Source organism: Dermatophagoides farinae, chromosome 4 (genome assembly GCF_024713945.1).
Source record: "Dermatophagoides farinae isolate YC_2012a chromosome 4, ASM2471394v1, whole genome shotgun sequence".
NCBI classification, from domain to species: domain Eukaryota; kingdom Metazoa; phylum Arthropoda; class Arachnida; order Sarcoptiformes; family Pyroglyphidae; genus Dermatophagoides; species Dermatophagoides farinae.
Window position 1 is genome coordinate 745,959 of NC_134680.1, and position 18,499 is coordinate 764,457.

The 18,499-nt window shown below is 31.0% G+C and overlaps 6 protein-coding genes and 1 long non-coding RNA gene across 10 annotated transcripts; 4 read left to right on the forward strand and 3 right to left on the reverse strand.

Moving 5' to 3' along the window:
- Window positions 1-723: 723 nt before the first annotated feature.
- On the reverse strand, window positions 724-2,394 carry Fdh (alcohol dehydrogenase class-3 Fdh). Its single transcript, XM_047052165.2, has 3 exons — window positions 2,168-2,394; window positions 1,595-2,107; window positions 724-1,529 (listed from the first exon to the last, which is right to left on the reverse strand). Exons 1-3 carry the CDS (start codon window positions 2,183-2,185, stop codon window positions 924-926), a joined length of 1,137 nt encoding a protein of 378 aa, XP_046908121.1. The 5' UTR covers window positions 2,186-2,394; the 3' UTR covers window positions 724-923.
- Window positions 2,395-2,433: 39 nt separating this feature from the next.
- On the forward strand, window positions 2,434-5,637 carry hook (hook microtubule tethering protein). Of its 2 annotated transcripts, none has more exons than XM_075730158.1 (5): window positions 2,434-2,686; window positions 2,744-2,829; window positions 2,907-4,896; window positions 4,968-5,092; window positions 5,170-5,637. In XM_075730158.1, exons 1-5 carry the CDS (start codon window positions 2,657-2,659, stop codon window positions 5,183-5,185), a joined length of 2,247 nt encoding a protein of 748 aa, XP_075586273.1. In that variant the 5' UTR covers window positions 2,434-2,656; the 3' UTR covers window positions 5,186-5,637. The 2 variants fall into 2 exon arrangements, with proteins under 2 accessions (XP_075586273.1, XP_075586272.1); XM_075730157.1 differs by having other exon boundaries at window positions 2,460-2,686; window positions 5,328-5,637.
- A 1,537-nt stretch (window positions 5,638-7,174) lies between these two features.
- Window positions 7,175-10,407, forward strand: LOC142597488 (uncharacterized). Its single transcript, XR_012832207.1, has 2 exons — window positions 7,175-8,562; window positions 8,720-10,407. It is a non-coding gene; the product is annotated as an uncharacterized LOC142597488 (long non-coding RNA).
- Window positions 8,991-11,459, reverse strand: LOC124491294 (uncharacterized). Of its 2 annotated transcripts, none has more exons than XM_075730619.1 (3): window positions 11,367-11,459; window positions 10,562-10,880; window positions 8,991-10,501 (listed from the first exon to the last, which is right to left on the reverse strand). In XM_075730619.1, the coding sequence occupies exons 2-3, from the start codon at window positions 10,686-10,688 to the stop codon at window positions 9,078-9,080; spliced, it is 1,551 nt and encodes a 516-aa protein (XP_075586734.1). In that variant the 5' UTR covers window positions 10,689-10,880; window positions 11,367-11,459; the 3' UTR covers window positions 8,991-9,077. The 2 variants fall into 2 exon arrangements, with proteins under 2 accessions (XP_075586734.1, XP_046909895.2); XM_047053939.2 differs by having other exon boundaries at window positions 10,562-10,703; window positions 10,770-11,455.
- A 106-nt stretch (window positions 11,460-11,565) lies between these two features.
- Window positions 11,566-14,846, forward strand: LOC124491292 (uncharacterized). 2 transcript variants are annotated; one of them, XM_047053937.2, is made up of 3 exons: window positions 11,566-11,667; window positions 11,803-12,895; window positions 12,957-14,846. In XM_047053937.2, exons 2-3 carry the CDS (start codon window positions 11,843-11,845, stop codon window positions 14,754-14,756), a joined length of 2,853 nt encoding a protein of 950 aa, XP_046909893.2. In that variant the 5' UTR covers window positions 11,566-11,667; window positions 11,803-11,842; the 3' UTR covers window positions 14,757-14,846. The 2 variants fall into 2 exon arrangements, with proteins under 2 accessions (XP_046909893.2, XP_046909891.2); XM_047053935.2 differs by lacking the exon at window positions 11,566-11,667 and having other exon boundaries at window positions 11,692-12,895.
- A 49-nt stretch (window positions 14,847-14,895) lies between these two features.
- Window positions 14,896-18,247, forward strand: Fen1 (Flap structure-specific endonuclease 1). Its single transcript, XM_047053941.2, has 2 exons — window positions 14,896-15,201; window positions 15,261-18,247. Exons 1-2 carry the CDS (start codon window positions 14,974-14,976, stop codon window positions 16,485-16,487), a joined length of 1,455 nt encoding a protein of 484 aa, XP_046909897.1. The 5' UTR covers window positions 14,896-14,973; the 3' UTR covers window positions 16,488-18,247.
- Window positions 16,565-18,199, reverse strand: Ppat-Dpck (Bifunctional Phosphopantetheine adenylyltransferase - Dephospho-CoA kinase). The gene has a single exon (XM_047053938.2). The coding sequence runs from the start codon at window positions 18,197-18,199 to the stop codon at window positions 16,613-16,615; it is 1,587 nt and encodes a 528-aa protein (XP_046909894.2). The 3' UTR covers window positions 16,565-16,612.
- Window positions 18,248-18,499: the final 252 nt, after the last annotated feature.

The window sequence follows — 18,499 nt, forward strand, 5'->3', positions numbered from 1 at the left end:
ATTCTATTTATTTTGTGTTTAGTTCAATATATATTAAAGAATTCAATTCCATGATGTTGTGTTTTTATTGACTTTATCAATATCACATGCTTGAATGTGAATTCAGAATTGATTTTTTTTGTTTTGTTTTTATTATCTTTCTAATTATTTTATCGGGAAATTCTGGCAACAAAAAAAAATCATTCAAATTCAATTACATAGTATATGAATGGCTTTTCGTGTAAAACTTTTTCCAATTTCTTGGTTGTGATAATAGAAATTCCAACCATAGACAAACAGACAGACAGGCAGATGACAACCAGAAACCATAAAATCTTCGTATTTTTTTCAACATTCATTTGAAAAGAATTTTTTTTTTGCTTTTTTGTTTACAATTTCCTGTCATCATCATCATCATCTTGATCATCGAACATTACTGAAAATATCGATTTTTGATGATGTTACAACAACAACAACAACAACAACAACCAAAACAGCAGCTACAGACGAATTTCTTGAAACAAACAAAATAAATAAACACATAGCTGTCAATAGAAGAATAATCTTAAAATGTGTCTGTGTGTGTGTGTGTGTTTGTTGTCATGATGATTTTTGATCACTATCATCATGATTCTTAATTTGTTGCGGTTGTTGAAACTTTGAAAATAAACAGAACGAAATGAGAGAGAGAGAGAGAGAGAGAAAAAAAAATAAAAATCCGATCCAATGACAAGTAACAATAAATGAATGAAAAAGATTGAAATGTATTGATATTCTCTGGCAACTTTTTTTTCTTGTATCAAATTATGTAAGTGTAATACAGAATCTTTTTTCTTGTTTTTTTTTCACAAGATTCTTATATATTTTTTTTTATTGATTTTGATTGATGATAGTATAATTGGGTGTGGGTGAATTTTTTTTTTTTTTTGTTTGCATTAAATCATTTAAGAAAGATCGACTACCACTCGTAATGCATCACCAGAATGCAAATAATCAAATGCTTTGTTTATATCATCGATACCCACACGATGGGTAATATGTTCATCAACCATTAATTCACCAGCCATATATTCTTCAACTAACTTTGGCACAGATTCACGTGATTTCCATCCACCAAATGCTGAACCTTTCCATACACGACCAGTAACCAATTGAAATGGTCTTGTGCTGATTTCTTGTCCACTACCAGCAACACCAATAATGACCGATGTTCCCCAACCTTTATGACATGCTTCTAAAGCCGAACGCATCAATTGAACATTTCCAACACATTCAAATGTATAATCTAAACCACCATCGGTCATTTCGATTAAAACATCTTGTATTGGTCGATCTGGATAATCTTTTGGATTCACAAATCGTGTTGAACCAAATTTCTTTGCCAAAGATTCTTTCTTAGTATTAATATCGATGCCGATGATTTCTTTGGCACCACGTTTTTTAGCACCAAAAATAGCAGCTAAACCAACTGTGCCCAATCCAAAAACGGCAACTGTTGAATCTTTTTCAACGTTTGCCGTATTCAATACAGCTCCATATCCAGTGGAAATCTGAAATAAAAATGAAAATTAAACAATTCGAATTGAACACGAAATAAATTCCAAATTCTACTTACACCACAACCCAACAAACAAACACTTTTCAATGGTGCTTTTGGATTAATTTTGGCCAAAGAAATTTCAGCCACAACAGTGTATTGGCTGAATGCTGATACACCCATAAAATGAAAGAGTGTTTTACCTTTACAAGTAAAACGTGATGTTCCATCAGGCATAACACCTTTACCTTGAGTGTTACGAATCTTTGAACAAAGATTGGTTTTTGAGCTTCGACAAAATTTACAATCATTACATTGAGGAATATAGCATGGAATGACTGTATCACCTGGTTGTACGGACGTCACACCATCACCAACACTTTCAACAATACCAGCGCCTTCATGGCCAAGAATACATGGAAACAATCCTTCTGGATCGATACCGCTCAATGTATATTGATCAGTATGACAAACACCAGTATATTGGATACGTATACGAACTTCACCAGCTTTAGGAGGTGAAACCGTTACTTTTTCGATTGATAATGGTTTTTTAGCTTCCCATGCAACGGCAGCATAACATTCAATATCCTATCGATGGATTCAATTATTAACAAAAATTTAAAATTTAGAAAAAAAATCCATACTCACTTTACCAACTGTTGACATGACTGAATTACAATCAATCAATAACGAAAAATTTATAACCGAACAAAATTAAAAATGACGAATGATAAAAGTTGTTAACGACGGGAATGATTTTTATACGATCACACAATCTCAATGTACAAATTGATAAGCAAAAAAAAATCGAAACTTTAATCAATTTCGAATATGATCATCATGATCATTCGTCGAATGCGTGCGAATCATTGGTATTCTATATTAACCGAAACGGATCACCAGTATCATAATATGTGGAAAAATACCTAAACAACAACAACAACAAATCTATTTCATTGACAAAAAACAATTCGCTCAAAAACAGATTGACAAGTCGATCCAGAGATTTATTTATTTATTTTTTTCTCATCCCAAAAATAATTGCTGAAAATTATGTGCAATCATTCGATTAATTTGATCTAGGAAACTATCTTGTTTTGTGATATAACCTCCGGATTTTTTCAACAACAAATAAAAATGGATCTGACCAGCTGTCTTTTCCAATGGGTAGTAATTTATTTGTGTTTTTTTTTTACTAATTTTTTTTTCTTCTCATCAAATTAGCTCAAAACTTTTGACCTAAAAGGTAAATGTGAAAAACCACAAGATCTTTGTGATGGTGTGGCCATCACTCATGCTTTGGTTCAAATGTAAGTATTTTTTTTTTTTTTTTTTGATTGATCCACCCACCTATTTATCATCATATCGATATATATCATGAAAATAGTGCACCAGAATATTTTTCCACCGAAATATTATCGAAAATTGAAAAAGAATGTGGAAACAATTGGTTTTTACGTGTTTCGAATCTACGACGTATCTATCTACGTATTGTTGATTATTATGGTGAAATTCTAGATCGTACAATGCCGGATAAATTACAACCAGATTTAGAATCAATAGCACGTGATTATAATCTGATTAGTTTAGGCAAATTATTACAATTAATATTAGGTTGTGCCATTAATTGTGTGAATAAAGAAAAACATATTGAAATTATGACAACGTTAAGTCTTCAGGTGAAACAAGCGTTAAAAATTGCCATTGATGAATTGGAAAATTTTGATGAAAACAACACTGCAACGGCAAGCACCGTATCGAATATTAATGAACCAACGAATCAATCATTTTCATCTAATATAAATTTTCCCATTGATCGTCAACATACTATTGAAGAATTTAATCGTCTACAAGAAGAATTATCAATGATAAATGTGTTGAAAGAAAATGCCTTGCAACGATGTTCGGATCTTGAATCAACCATTACAAAATTGGAAGAAGAAAAACGTAATCTTAAACAAGAGAATGAAAAATTATCAAAAAATAATTGGTCATCATCATCATCAAGAAATAATCAACGGCCATTCGATTCAATTGAAAATGAAAATCTTTTTCAACGATTAAATGGCCAATTGAATGTAGCACAATTAGAATTGAGCCGTATGGAAGAACAGAAAGAAGATTATAAAATTCAATTAGAAATCAAGGAAAAAGAATATCAAAAATTATTATTACAAATAGATCAATTGCAAACAAAATTGAATGAATTCAAACATGATCGTGATGAATTGGATCGTTTGAAATATTTGAATGAAGAAATTATTAAATATAAAAACATTAATGATGTGCAGAAGAAAAAATTGGAAGAATTTCAAGAACATAAAAAACAAATGAAAATCATTGAAGATCGTAATGCATCGTTGATCAAACAGATTTGTGAATTAGAAGAAGATAAAAAATCCATTACAGTATATAAAAATCAATTGGATTTAATCCGTAAACAACGTGATGAATTGCGTTCAAAAATGAATGAAGAAACATTTCGTGCTGATAAAATGGCCGATGAATTGAAACGTGTTTATAAAAAATATAACGATATTGGCGAGGAGAAAGAAAAAATGCAACTAGAATTGGAAAAAATTCGTATGGAATTGTCGCAGCTACGTAATAATGATTCTGGTTTGATTAATGTTCCAAGTATCGATATGGATTTATCAGCATCATCATCATCGGCGACAACAGCAACAACGACGAATTTAATACGCAACAACAACAACAACAACAACGCTGCATTATTATTGAATGAAACAACAACCAATGTTGTAAATGAAAATGAAAAACTTATCCGTTTGGAATATGAAAATGAAAAATTGAAAAAACAACTTCAAAATTCAAATGATGAACGTATTCGATTGCTTGAATCACAGCTTGATGATGAAAAGAATCGAGTAATCAAATTGGAATCAATGAATCGAACAAATTCACAAAAAATTATTGAATTAGAAGGTCGATTAAAAGATTTGCCCGATACCAATGTTGATATGGACGGTGGTGCTGCTGCTGCTGCTGCTAGTGTACAATTTAAATCGAAATTAAAAGAATTACAAATTGAAAATAATAATCTGAAAACAATGTTGGAAAAAAAGAATGAAGAATTAGCCGAACGTGAAGAAAGATTTAAAAAACATTTGAATAAAGCAAAAGAAACTTATGGTATATTGGAAACACATATGAATAATGCAAAAATATCAAGCACATCATTACCATTGGATGGCGGCAGTACGAAAACGATAAATTCATCCGATGATAGTGAATATTTACGTCATTTATGTAGAGAAAAAGATAATGAAATGGAAAAATTACGTCAAGAATTTCAACGAACAAATGCCATACGTGATATTGAAGAACATTTAATGTCGGTCAGTTTTCATAAAATGGTAAGTTGAAAATTTTCAACGACAACAATAATAAAATTGATTTTTTTTTCTTGAAAAAAAATCATCCACAGACATTCAATATGCAACGAAAAGCAGCCGAAGATCGTGTTTATTCGAACAATTTTCCAGCAAATTCCACAACATTTTTGTCTAGACAACGACAGGCTAGTTCAAGAAAATTTATCATTCCATCCAGGTATGTGGCATTGATTTGTTTTTTTTTTGAATTTATTTTAGATTCAAATTAAAATTTTTGTTTTCCGTTTCATTTAGTGATTTAGTCGAATGAATAATGCATGGCATTTTTTTTTTTGTTTAATTTTGATTATTGATGAATATGGTTAAAAGAAAAAATTTGACTTGTGAATTTTTTATTTCTTTATTTCCATTTCAACGTTCAACGTTTAAATCTTAAAAATTCTACAATGTAGACATTGGTATGCAACAACAAAGAATACAAGATCACCGAATTAATTTTTGGTTTACAAAGCATCATTATCATCATCAACATCATGTTTGTCATTCGATTCTATTCAATCCGTCCGTCCATCCATCCTTTCACACATCTAATCCAATTTATTCATATGTGAAGAAAAGAAAATTCAGTACAATATTACCATTGCACATTTATATAAACATTGTATTCCTGTAAAAAAAAAATTTCATTTTCAATTTCCATTCTTATTTTGCATGTCACCATCATCAACATTTTTAAGATTAAAAATTTAAAATTATAAAAAAGCGAATCAAGAATTCATCATGACATACAGAATTGTGTCATGATGTTGTTGTCAAAAGTTATTTTCAGGAATCCATTGTTCATTCATCATCATCATCATCATCATCAACATTCGAATCAGAAAAAAATCGAATATCTGAAAAGTCAGATCATCCGCAACATTGAATGAATGAATGAATACGGGGAATGGAAAAGACAGAATTTCGTTTGTAGAATTTCGTTTTTTCTTTTTTAAAAAAATGGGAAAAAAACTTTTCTTTTTATCCCAAATTTTCTAAAAATATTTCTTCAGTTAGATTTTTCATTCATATATTGGATTATTATTTTAAAAGATTTTTTTTTTGTTTTTCGTTTTGTTTTGAATTTCACTGAATGCCACTATCGAAATTTTGTCTTTGTGGTGATTCGAATGAACGATACTTTTTTGTTGTTGTTGTTGTTGTTCATTTTCCATTCGACTTTCATTCGTGATTTTTGATTTTTATTTTTCATTCAAATTATAATCATAATTCATTGTTTTTTTTTTTGCAATTCTCTTTGGCCGTAAATCAATCAAATTAAATCGAATCGACCAGCCAAATCAAATTCTTGAATTGAAAAATGCTCGAAGGTCGAAGTTTGATATCGAATTATATCATTCTAATCGTATTATTAGTGATACTTTGGATCATTTATACCGGGGTAAGTGATTTTTGTGTATTTTTTTTTTGGTTCATTTTATTCATTCACTTTTTTTTGTGGTAAAATATGTGTGTGACACATATTTTTCAATTCATTCAACTTGATTTTTTTTTGTCAATTTTTTTTTGTTGCTGTTGTTTAGTCATCATCCACTTATAATGATAATCATCATTGTTGTTGATCATTGGACCATTGCATGGTAAATAACAGCTATATACACCCACATTCACATACACATACAACACACAAACACGAACACACCTACGTCAATATAGAAGAAAAAGAAAAAACATTCGAAAAAACAAAAAATCATTCATCAGAATGGATCATTGATTATTATTAGAATTTATCATTATCATCATCATTATCATTAATGAATAATGGGTGTGTGTCTTTTTTTTTGGCTTAAAATTATTTCAAAAATCTCAAGATTTTTCCTATTAAATGTTTTTTCTCTTTCTTTCTTTTCTACCACAATTCTTTACGGTGTTGACATTTTTCATCGTCGTCGTGCCCTTTTCATTTTTATTTTTTTTTTTTTTGTTTGACTTGACAAATTTTTCCGCTGATGATTATATTTATGATGATGATGATGATTTTTATTTAGTTTTATTCAACACTAATAATAATATATAATCGACCATAATCATTAACCTAAATTTAGATTCTAATTTGTTCATACGGCAATAGAAAAGAAAAAAATAAATAAATAAATCATCAATTTCCATTCAATTTGATTGTCAAGCACAATATTGGTGAAAATAGCCATATAGAAATCGAATCGAACGAAAAATTTTTCAAATCATTGAAATGTGTTTAAAATAACCATTTGGGTTTTTTTTTCTCTGTCTAGAATGGTGATCATCATTTTTAATTATTATTATTATTCGCATCCGTTGCTGTGTATTAAATATATTTGACATTGAAAAAATATTTTCATCATCATTATCACTCTAATGGATTTATTCCACATGTTTATGAATTTTTTCACTAATTCTAATTTTATATACTGCCACCACCACCACCACCATCATCATCATCATCATCATCATAATTTGTTCAACAAATCCGAATCATTTATTACAAGACATAGCTAGAAAATTCTTTTTTTTCCTTATAAATTTCGAGGTTTTTTTTTCCTATAATCATGATGATGAAAAACAAAACAAAAAAAAAATGTAAATCATCATACACAAGTGCGTTGCAATCGTTGCATTAATACTTCACACACACATACACAATTGAATGACGCCGACGACAACGAATTCAAACAGAATTTGAAGCCAAAAAGACCAAAAAAATATTCTCGACAGATGACGAACAGATGCTATGAGAAAATGAATGAAAGGAAAAGAAAAGGGGACAAAGAAGAATGAACAAAAAACAAAAAAAAAAATATTTCTATGGCTATAATTATCATTAAACTATTGAAATACAGAGAAAAAAATGTAGAAATTCTGTTAAAGATCAAAATCTTGAATTTTTATAAGAAAAAAAAAATGCCGCCACCACCACCACCAAGAGAATATTCTCGCATCATTCTAATTAACTTTTTATTTTTGCCTGGTATGATGATCTAGTTGTTTGTTTGTTGGTTTTTTTTTGTCGTGTTGGTCGTTCGTTGTTGCTTTCACTTTGTTTTTTATATATTCGTTTTATTTGGAGACATTGTGACACACACACACACACACACAACAAACACCATCTAATTCGACATTGATTTGTGATTAATGTAAAGAATACTCGTATTTGATTCATGTTTCTCTCTGTGTGTGTGTGCATTGATTGTTGATATCAACGGTTTATCGTGAATGATAGGATAATCCTAATAATCCGGTTTTTTTCTGTTTGTTTCCTGAATTGATTTTACAACACTCCATTTATATTTATATATAAAAAAAACGATAATCCATTCGAATTAGCGAAAGAACCAGATCAAAAAAAAAAAACGATGGCCGAACGAAGAACAGAACGTCGTCGTTCATCAATAGTTGAACAGATGCAAGAAAAAGAAGCAAAAAGTTTAATGGTCAATTATTTGATCCTATTATTATTGCTTGGTTTATTATGGACCATTTATGTTGGTTTCTGGTAAACACCACCAATTAATGGATAATCGACCGACCGCACCAATCAATCGCATCATCACATACATACGTTTTACACATCATTTCATCGATCAAACAAAAAAAAACAAAATTTTTCAAATTTAACAAAAAAGAAAAAATGTTGTAGTCATCATTGATGTATGAATGAAAAAAAAAAAAATGAATTTTCGGAAATTTTCTCCAACCTACCCAAGCATTCAAAAAAAAAAAAAAAAATTTCCATTTCCCATTCGAATATTCAAGATTCTTAATTGTTTCGTATCGCATATATTTTATTATATCTTCTTTATTTCAGATGTAAATACTAAAATGAAAACCGATTATAAAATCAAATCGAATGGATCACGATCGATTCCAACATCATCATCTTGATCATGGCTTGCCACCACCACCACCACCGCCACAACCTCTGTTCAACAACAACCAAAAATCAATTCAATAATGGAATGAAAAAAAAAATGAAAAATGAAAAAGTTTCAATTCCCTCCAGTCCAGTTCCACCAATATATTTTGATTAAAATTCTATCCGTTTATTATATAGAATTAAAAAAACAGAAACAAAAAAAAAACTTTCAACTTTTATTTTGTTCATCATTCAATAATAAATTGAAAATCGATAACAACCAAATCGAATCTTTTTTTTTTTTTTTTGTTCATTGCACAATATAATCTTTATAATGTTTTAACAATTTCAATTGTCGTTTAAGACGTTTAACGAAACCATATGGTTGTACGAGGATGGAAATCTCTTTACCTATTGCATTCAACAAGGTTTCAATTTCATTATTTTTAAAAAATAAATTCAATGGACGATTATTGATTTCGGTTAGAAACCAATTCTGATGTTGATTTATCACCATATTCATCATTATCATTGAATGTGATGGATTAGCATCATCATCATCATCATCATTGTTATTATTATTATTATCTGAATAGAATTGACAATGTGATGTTAGACCATAACGATATGCAACACTTCCTTCGATTACTTGTGTTATTTGTCCAGTACCTTTTTCACGTTTCAATCCAAGATCTTCACCATCATAGGAACGTTTCAAACAATATATCTGTCCAAATGGTACACGACGTATAATAAAATCTAAATGTGTTGATGTTGTTTGTTTCTTGATAAATTGTTTAGCCTGTTGAGCGGTTTCAATGGTAACACCATTAATGCTGATTAATTTATCACCAATATGAAATGTATTATGCAGATAGGGATGATCACGTTGTTTCCAGCCAGCAATAAATACACCATATGGATCCAGATCAACAAATGCAATAGAATTATAACAATCTTTTTTTCTCACTTTCAATAAAACACCATTTGTTTGTTGCATTTCTTTTCGAAATTTTTCCACTTGCATCTCACGAAATGATGGCCGATGAATGGTGATTTCATCATTAGCACCAGTTGAACATTGATTTATATTATTTGTCGATGTTGTAGGAGCATTGGTATTAGTAAAAATACATTCATATGGTGGTGGACCTTCATCCGACGGCATTACCGGATGATTCAAAGATAGTCGACGAATTTCTTCAGATAGATTAAATATCGGTTCATATAGTTCATCTGTTTGATTAATATTTTGAGTATTAGTGGAACTATTATTATTATTATTATTGTTGTTTATGTTTGGCCGTCTTGGAGGTAATATTGGACTTTTTGAATAGAAATTTTCTGCCGGTTGAAGTATATTCATTTCAATCAATTTTGTTCGTAATGAACCAATCCAATCCCACATTACTTCATCAGTGTCGGCAGCCAAACGTATCACATGTGTTGATAATGTAATAGAAAATTCATTATGTCTTTCATCATGATTTGTTTCAATCACAGCGTTTATATAGCGACAATTAATCAATGAATGTTTTGATACTGGTCCATCTGATTGTGGTTGTTGTTGTTGTTGTTGTTGTTGCTGTTGTTGTGGTTGTTGATGATTTGATTGTCGCTTTTGATAGAATTCTAAATACGGTGTTTGAGATCCATATACGGCAAATACAACCCAGAATTTATGATCATCCGATGATGAATATTTCTCCGCAAAAGGTATGTATTTTAGCCAACCTTTTTTAGAAAAAAAATATCAATTTAAATCATTGAATAGAGTGAATAGAATGAATTTACCAGCACGTTGTACATCACGATTTTCGAAAAAAATCTGATTTGTACGCAATACAATCGGCCTATTAATCGAATGTTGTTGTTGCTGAGTAATGGTTGAATTTCGTTGAGTATTATTATTGGTCATCATCACGAATTTTTTTTTCTTTAAATGAAGAATTTATGATTCAAATACAATTAAAACAATTACAAAAAAAACAAACAAACGAACGAATGAATGAATATAGATGAGATATTTTGATGATTTACGACACAATCACAAAACATTGTAAATATCGCCAAACAGTTTTCGATGATTTTCGATGATCATCAATAGATTTTACTGGTCGAATAGAGAGAGAGAGAAAGAAAACATACAGGAAATGAACAAATTGAAAAATTGATTGATTGATCATAAATCAATTAAACAAGAAAATTAATTTTCAAACAAATAAACTCTTTCGACAATGTATCATCATCATCATCATCATCATTGTTCACAATTAATTCAATTGCGTAGTCATTGTTTGTGATTGTGATGAATTCCATTCACAAAAAAAATTCTTTCTCTTTCACAAATTGTTTTCTCTTGTTGTTGATTATTACAATTTCTATAGAAATATTTCATCACCATCATCATCAACTGGTTCGGCATTCACAAAATGGGCTGAAGAAAAAAAAATCCTGTTTTTCATCTCGTTCGATGTGTATGAAATCGTTTATTCGGTCTACAAATACAAACACAAACACAAACATACACACACCGAGAATGTATGGGTTGTACTTTTGAATTTTCTTTTTTTTTTACAATTCACCGCGAAATACATACGAATAATGATGATGATGATAATAATTTAATCGAGCCATCGATCATCCAAATCCACCGCGGTTGTTTTGGTGGTGGTGGTGGTGGCCAAATATTTTTGTGTGAGCCACGGTGATCGAAACAACAAATCCAAATTGGCCAATAATAATAATAACAATTAATGAATAGAATAAGTTACGAGCTGCCATCTACCGAAAAAATTAGATTAAATCTTGATTGTATTCGAATTTTTAATTTTTTTTTCTTTATTGTTTTGTTTACAACGATTATAAAAATGACCATTATTTTTTTTCACATAAATCTTGTAAGTATCGTTGATTGTGTTATTAGAATTTTTTTCAAATTGATTATTTTTTTTATATCTGTCCATCTTATCATCATCATCATCATCATCATCATCATCAATTATGCCATACTTTGATCATCAAATGGCTACAAGCATATCGGATTCACCATCCGATTCACAATCATCAAAATCAATGGGTTCGAAAAAAGATAAAATATTACGAACAGTGGCTTGTTCGAATAAAAAAACTGAAAAAATAACTCACAAAGATCCGGATGCATCGATAACATCAAAATATAAACAAAATATTGATCTAAGAAAATTAATGTTTATGCGTAATTTATTGAAAGCTGAAATTGAAACACTACAAAAAACAAAAGGAGCTCTACCAAGTGATAATAATCCCAATTATGCGAAATATAGTTATGATACGAATAAATCATTACAACAACAATGCGCTAGTGATTCACAATTCTATGAGGCACAAAATACCGATTATCCAGCACAGCCACTTTGTTGTCAATTATATGATTCAAAATCATCTGGTATTGAATCAAATTCTTTATATCTTCGTACAATACGTCATCTTGGTAAAAAACATCAATCAATCGTACAAACATGGGATTTATTCATAAATTCATCTGGAAATATTGAAATATTCCAGGAATATTGTTCAGCTGGAAATCTTGAACAATTTGTAGAGAATAATACATTGAATGAAAAACAAATCTCATTGTATGCATGGCAATTATTACGTGGATTAGATTTCTTGGGTGATATTGGTATCTCACATCGTGATATACAACCACATAATATTATGTTGCGGCCAGCACAGAAAGATAATTTTTTGAAAATAACAAATTTCCATAAATCAATCATTTATTGGAATGTAACAGAAAATGATGTTATCTATGTTCAATGTGAACCAAAAGATAAACAAGGTGATAAAAATTATCAAGCACCAGAAATATATGGTGATCCATCGAAAGAAGAATTTGATCCAATAATTGCCGATACATGGTCATATGGTGCTGTTATTCATTTTATGGGCTCCAAACAATATCCATATAATGTTGGTTCGAAATCAGATGATCTGGACAAAGAAATTGCTGATAATGTTGATAAATTAAAATCACTATCAAAGGATGGTAAAGATTTATTGAAAGCAATATTAAAAGCAAATGCAAGTGAACGAATGCCTATTGGTCTTATTGAGAAAAGTTCATGGTTCAATGATGCTAAAAGGGTAAGTGTCAGTGTTTTTTTTTGTAAGTAAATACTTTAATTTTTTTTTCTCTTCTCGAAAGGCTAAACTTAAAATTTTGGTGGATAAAAATGCACCTGTAGCAAAAGGAGGAGCTGGTAAAGTTGCGGATTTTGGTAAATCCAATATATTTGCTCGACCATCTGAATTTAAATCAACAGCATCAACAAAAAAAGAAAAATCTTCGTCATCGAAAAAATCAATTTCAAAATCCAAATCATTGTCAAGTAAATCGAAATCTAAATCAAAAACAATGGCTGATAATGATGATGGTGAAGCTTCGGATCAAGAAGCAAGTGCTTCTGGCGCAGCATCACAAGAAGAAGGATCACCGCAAGGAGAGACAAGCAAATCTAAAACCTCATCCAAATCAAAAACTTCTGCTTCTTCTTCAAAATCATCATCAAAAAGTGGAGCCAGTTCATCAAAATCTGGCGCTGAAAGCGAATCAGGAAGTGGAAAAGACGAAGAAGAAAGTTCAAAATCAACATCAAAATCAAAATCTTCATCTAAAAGCGGCAAAACATCAGGAAAAGAAGATGATGAAGATGGAGAAAGTGGATCTGAAGGAGATGGCAGCAGCGGTAAAGATGATGAAGCATCTGGATCGCAATCAAAATCTGGAACCACATCAAAATCAAAATCAAAAGCTGATTCATCATCAAAGTCAAAATCCAAATCTTCTGCATCATCTAAATCAGGAGCGACATCGGGTGAAGAAAGTGGTTCAGAAGAAGGAGGTGGTAGTGAAAATGATGGAAGTGGTAAAGATGAACAATCAGGATCATCATCGGCAAAATCTTCGGCAAAGTCTACATCTAAATCTGATGCATCATCAAAGTCAAAATCCAAATCTTCTTCATCCTCAAAATCAGGAGCAACATCTGGTGAAGAAAGTGGCTCAGAAGAAGGAGGTGGTAGTGAAAATGATGGAAGTGGTAAAGATGAGCAATCAGGATCATCGGCAAAGTCAACATCTAAATCCGGTGCATCATCCAAATCAAAATCCAAATCGTCTTCTTCCTCAAAATCAGGAGCAACATCAGGTGAAGAAAGTGGTTCAGAAAGTGATAGTGAATGTAGTGAAAGTGGACAATCAGGATCTTCCGCAAAATCAACATCGAAATCTGGTGCATCGTCCAAATCAAAATCCAAATCTTCTTCAAAATCAGGAGCAACATCGGGTGAAGAGAGTGATTCAGAAGAAGGAGGTAGTGATAGTGAAAGTGGACAATCAGGATCCTCCTCAAAATCTTCTGCAAAGTCAACATCGAAATCTGGTGCATCGTCTAAATCAAAATCCAAATCTTCTTCAAAATCAGGAGCAACATCTGATGAAGAGAGTGGTTCAGAAGAAGGAGGTAGTGATAGTGAAAGTGGACAATCAGGATCTTCCGCAAAATCTTCGGCAAAGTCAACATCGAAATCCGGTGCATCATCCAAATCCAAATCTAAATCTTCAAAATCAGGAGCAACATCGGGCGAAGAGAGTGGTGCCGAAGGCAGTGAAAATGATGGAAGTGACAAAGAAGAACAATCAGGATCATCTACGGCAAAGTCAACATCAAAATCTGGTGCATCATCCAAATCAAAATCAAAAAGCAAATCATCAAAAAGTGGCACTGATGATAGTGATGCAAGTGATTCAACAGCTGCCTCAGAATCATCATCTCCTACATCGAAAACCAAATCAAAAACACTTTCCACGAAATCAAAATCGACTGCGGTTTCATCCAAATCGAAATCAAAATCGGCAACAGATTCTACGTCAACGTCGGCAGCATCGTCGAAAAAACTTAAATCCAAATCGAAATCTGTATCGAAAAAATCCAAAAAGAAATAAGAAAAAATTGAAGGAGATTTTAACGCATGGTAATGGAAAAAAAACAGCGCGAAAAAATTAAAATTAAATTTAAAAATTGAAAATCCTCATCAATAATGATGTGTGTTACATTCTATTTGAATAAAACTGAATTTATTGTTCGGCGCGCTCTTTTTTTCAGCGCATTTATGCATGTTGACATTTTTTGAAAGTTTCAAAAAAAATAAAATAAAATAAAATGGGAATTCTTGGCCTTTCTCGTTTGATAGCCGATGTGGCACCGGAAGCAATCAAAGAAATCGAATTGAAATCATTATTTGGTCGTCGTATTGCTATCGATGCATCGATGTGTATCTATCAATTTTTAATTGCCATACGAAGTAGTGAATATACGATGACCAATGAACAAGGTGAAACCACATCACATTTGGTCGGTTTATTTTATCGAACAATCAAATTGCTTGAGGTATGTGTCATTTGTATTCTATGAAAATTTCTAATTCCGTTTTTTTCTTTTTATTTTAGACTGGAATCAAACCGGTATATGTTTTTGATGGTAAAGCACCGAAACTTAAATGTGGTGAATTGGAAAAACGTGCTGAACGTCGTACTGAAGCTAAAGATAAATTGGAAGAAGCAAAAGAATTACAAAATGTTGAAGATATTGAAAAATTAAATAAACGATTAGTGAAAGTAACTAGAAAACATACGGATGATTGTAAACGTTTGTTGGTATTGTTGGGCATACCGATTGTTCAGGCACCATCGGAAGCCGAAGCTCAATGTGCACAATTATGTAAAGAAAATCTTGTATATGCTGCTGCTACAGAAGATATGGATGCATTGACATTCGGTTGTCCTCGTTTGATTCGAAATTTAACATCCGGACAGAATGAAAAAGTAAAAGAATATCAAATTAGTAAAGTTCTTGCCGGTTTAGATGTAACGCAGGATCAATTTATCGATTTAAGCATTCTAATGGGTTGTGATTATTGTTCAAATATTCGTGGTATTGGTGGTAAAAAAGGTCTGGATTTGATACGAAAATTTGATTCGATTGAAGGTATTTTGAAAAATAAATTCGGCATTGAAGAATATGTTGATGTAGAAATTGAATATAGTAATCGAAAAATTGAACCAAAAAAAGAAGAACAAGAAGAAGATACCAATGGTTTAGCAAAGAAAAACGGTGATCATCCTGATGAACCAATTGTATCGGAAATGGACACCACTACTGTCACCGAAATCAAACAAGATGATGATATTGAAGGTGAAAATGTTGAAATACATTCTAATCATTCTGATGATCAAGATGATGATGGCGACGAAAACATGGAAAAAGAAAAGACACCGGATAATTCAACAAAAAAAGTTCAATCAAATAAAAGACAACAAATGGTGGTGCCAGAAAATTGGCCATTTCGTGGTGCAAGAAAATTATTTCAACAACCATTTGTACTCGAAAATGAAATCACTGAAAATGATTTAAAAATGAAAGATATTGATGAAGAAGGTATGGTAAAATTTCTTTGCATTGAAAATGGTTTCAGTGAAGATCGTGTACGAAAATCATTGAAACGTGCACGTGAATCAAAACAAAAAGGTGCACAAACTCGTATCGATACATTTTTCAAAATGATGCCATCCGTATCATCATCAATTAGTCCGAATAAAAGACCATTGGATGCTAAACATTCGAATGGAAAAAAAAATTCAAACACCAATAATAAACGTGGACGTCGTGGTCGATAATTTTTTTTTTATTTTCATTTCGCATAATTTTGAAATTTCTAATTTTTTTTCAATAAAAGAAAACAAAAGTTACAAAAAAAAAAAAAAATTTCACTTCATTTATTGTGTATTGCACATTAAAAAAATCATTTAACAAATTGTTCATTCAACATTTTCCATGCACGTTTCACTTGTTCCATAGTGAATTCTTCTTCCCATTGTGTACAGAATACAACATTTGCATATGGAATTTTTTCACTACATGGCATTAATTTTTCAATTCGTTTCATTGCATCCGATTCATTGAGCTGATTACGGTCCATCAATCGTTTTATGACTTCTTTTTGGTCCAATATTGTTAACCATACCTGATGTACTTGATCCATTCGATTATTTTCAATTAATAATGCAATTTCCAACACTATTACACGATATTTGATTTTCATTTGATCAATTTCCAATTGTAATAATCGCCTTACTTCGGGCCATACAAAACTATTGAGCAATTTTAATTTGGCTTCATCATTGAATACGATTTGTCCTAATTTTGGCCGTACGATTTGACCATTATTATCGAGAATATCGTTGCCAAATGTTTCGACAATTTTCTTATAGGTTGGCGTATCAGAATTTTGATATGTTTTATGAGCCAACATATCGACATTGATTATACCGGCACCTAATTTTTCCAATTTTTTCGCAATAGATGATTTTCCACTGGCAATCATACCGGTCAAGCCTATTAGATATGGTTTATCGGGCAGATTTGGTCGTGGTTCCGGCAGTTTGAGCAATGTACCCAATTTACGTATACGTAATGATGATGAAGAAACTTTATTCTCTTCAATCAAACTTTCTTTATGATCATCTTGTAACAATTTTATCACATCAATTTTCAATGGTTTCATTCCTTTGGATTTACGTATTTCATTAATTTTTTCACCACCACGAATAGTTTCTTCACTAACAATTATTGCCTCTAATGTTGGATCCACTATGGCTGGTCCAAATGGATCGGAAATTTCACAGACATTATAATGAATAAATGGATCAACATCATTCAGATATTCATTCAATGATTGTATACGTTTTTCACTGGTTTCAATTAATTCACGTAATGTTTTTGTCTTGAGCATCTGTTCATTTGTCACACCTATCGTTAATGATTGATTACATTTTAATTGAGCTGTTGACAACAATATTTTATGTCCATTATGAAGATTATCAAATGTACCACCGATACAAACATTATCATAAATTTGATTAGAAATATTGGATGATGATTCATGATTGATTGGATCCGATGATTGATCAGCTGATAATGAAACGATTGCCATATTTGTATGATCATCAGTTAGATTTAATCTGCTAAGATATTGTTGAAGTAAATCATCTTTCCATTGTTCATTAGTAAATAGTATTTGTGGTCGAAATTGTAGCGATCGTTTTGTGGACATTATACCATTTTTACAATGATAATAACTATGATGAAGAACACGAACATCAAGCAATGGTGCACGTCGATGTGCTTCAACATAGATGGCTGGTACAATTTTTTGCATATCATCATTACGATAATCAACAACATTATTATTATCGTTCGTTTCCAATGATACATACAATGTTTTGGAAATTTTATTACTTGCCAATCGTATATATGAACCGACTTGGGTGAGCAATGATTTGGTCGTTTTTGGACCATAATTTAATATCATGAGACCATGTTGAAACATTGTTTAATTTCGATTGTTTTTTTTTATTCTGAACAATTGATCTGGAATGATGTTGAGTACAAATTGAATCTTTGGCACACAAACACACACACACATTTGGGTAGAAACATTCAGGTGTATATAGCCATCAAAGAAATAAAAATACGGAAATGAATTTTCGGAAAAAAAAAGAAAATTTATTGACGCGAGACAACCGATTGTTTGCTGGCTACATTTCATTAAAATTTGTTATTATTGTTTCATGTTTTGAAGAAGATTGTTTTATGACATCGAAAATCAATCAACCATAACCATACGGTT

Excerpts from the sequence above, each read along its gene's own strand:
- Ppat-Dpck (XM_047053938.2), bottom strand. The coding sequence starts at position 18,199 with ATGTTTCAACATGGTCTCATGATATTAAATTATGGTCCAAAAACGACC.
- Fdh (XM_047052165.2), bottom strand. Across the intron at positions 1,530-1,594 it reads TTTGTTTGTTGGGTTGTGGT|ATTTCCACTGGATATGGAGC; the intron begins GTAAGTAGAATT and ends TTTTTATTTCAG.
- LOC124491294 (XM_075730619.1), bottom strand. The coding sequence starts at position 10,688 with ATGATGACCAATAATAATACTCAACGAAATTCAACCATTACTCAGCAA. Across the intron at positions 10,502-10,561 it reads TCGTGATGTACAACGTGCTG|GTTGGCTAAAATACATACCT; the intron begins GTAAATTCATTC and ends TTTCTAAAAAAG.
- Fen1 (XM_047053941.2), top strand. The coding sequence starts at position 14,974 with ATGGGAATTCTTGGCCTTTCTCGTTTGATAGCCGATGTGGCACCGGAA. Across the intron at positions 15,202-15,260 it reads GAACAATCAAATTGCTTGAG|ACTGGAATCAAACCGGTATA; the intron begins GTATGTGTCATT and ends TTTTTATTTTAG.
- LOC124491292 (XM_047053935.2), top strand. The coding sequence starts at position 11,771 with ATGCCATACTTTGATCATCAAATGGCTACAAGCATATCGGATTCACCA. Across the intron at positions 12,896-12,956 it reads GGTTCAATGATGCTAAAAGG|GCTAAACTTAAAATTTTGGT; the intron begins GTAAGTGTCAGT and ends TCTTCTCGAAAG.
- hook (XM_075730157.1), top strand. The coding sequence starts at position 2,657 with ATGGATCTGACCAGCTGTCTTTTCCAATGG. Across the intron at positions 2,687-2,743 it reads CCAGCTGTCTTTTCCAATGG|CTCAAAACTTTTGACCTAAA; the intron begins GTAGTAATTTAT and ends TCATCAAATTAG. Across the intron at positions 5,093-5,327 it reads AAATTTATCATTCCATCCAG|ACATTGGTATGCAACAACAA; the intron begins GTATGTGGCATT and ends TCTACAATGTAG.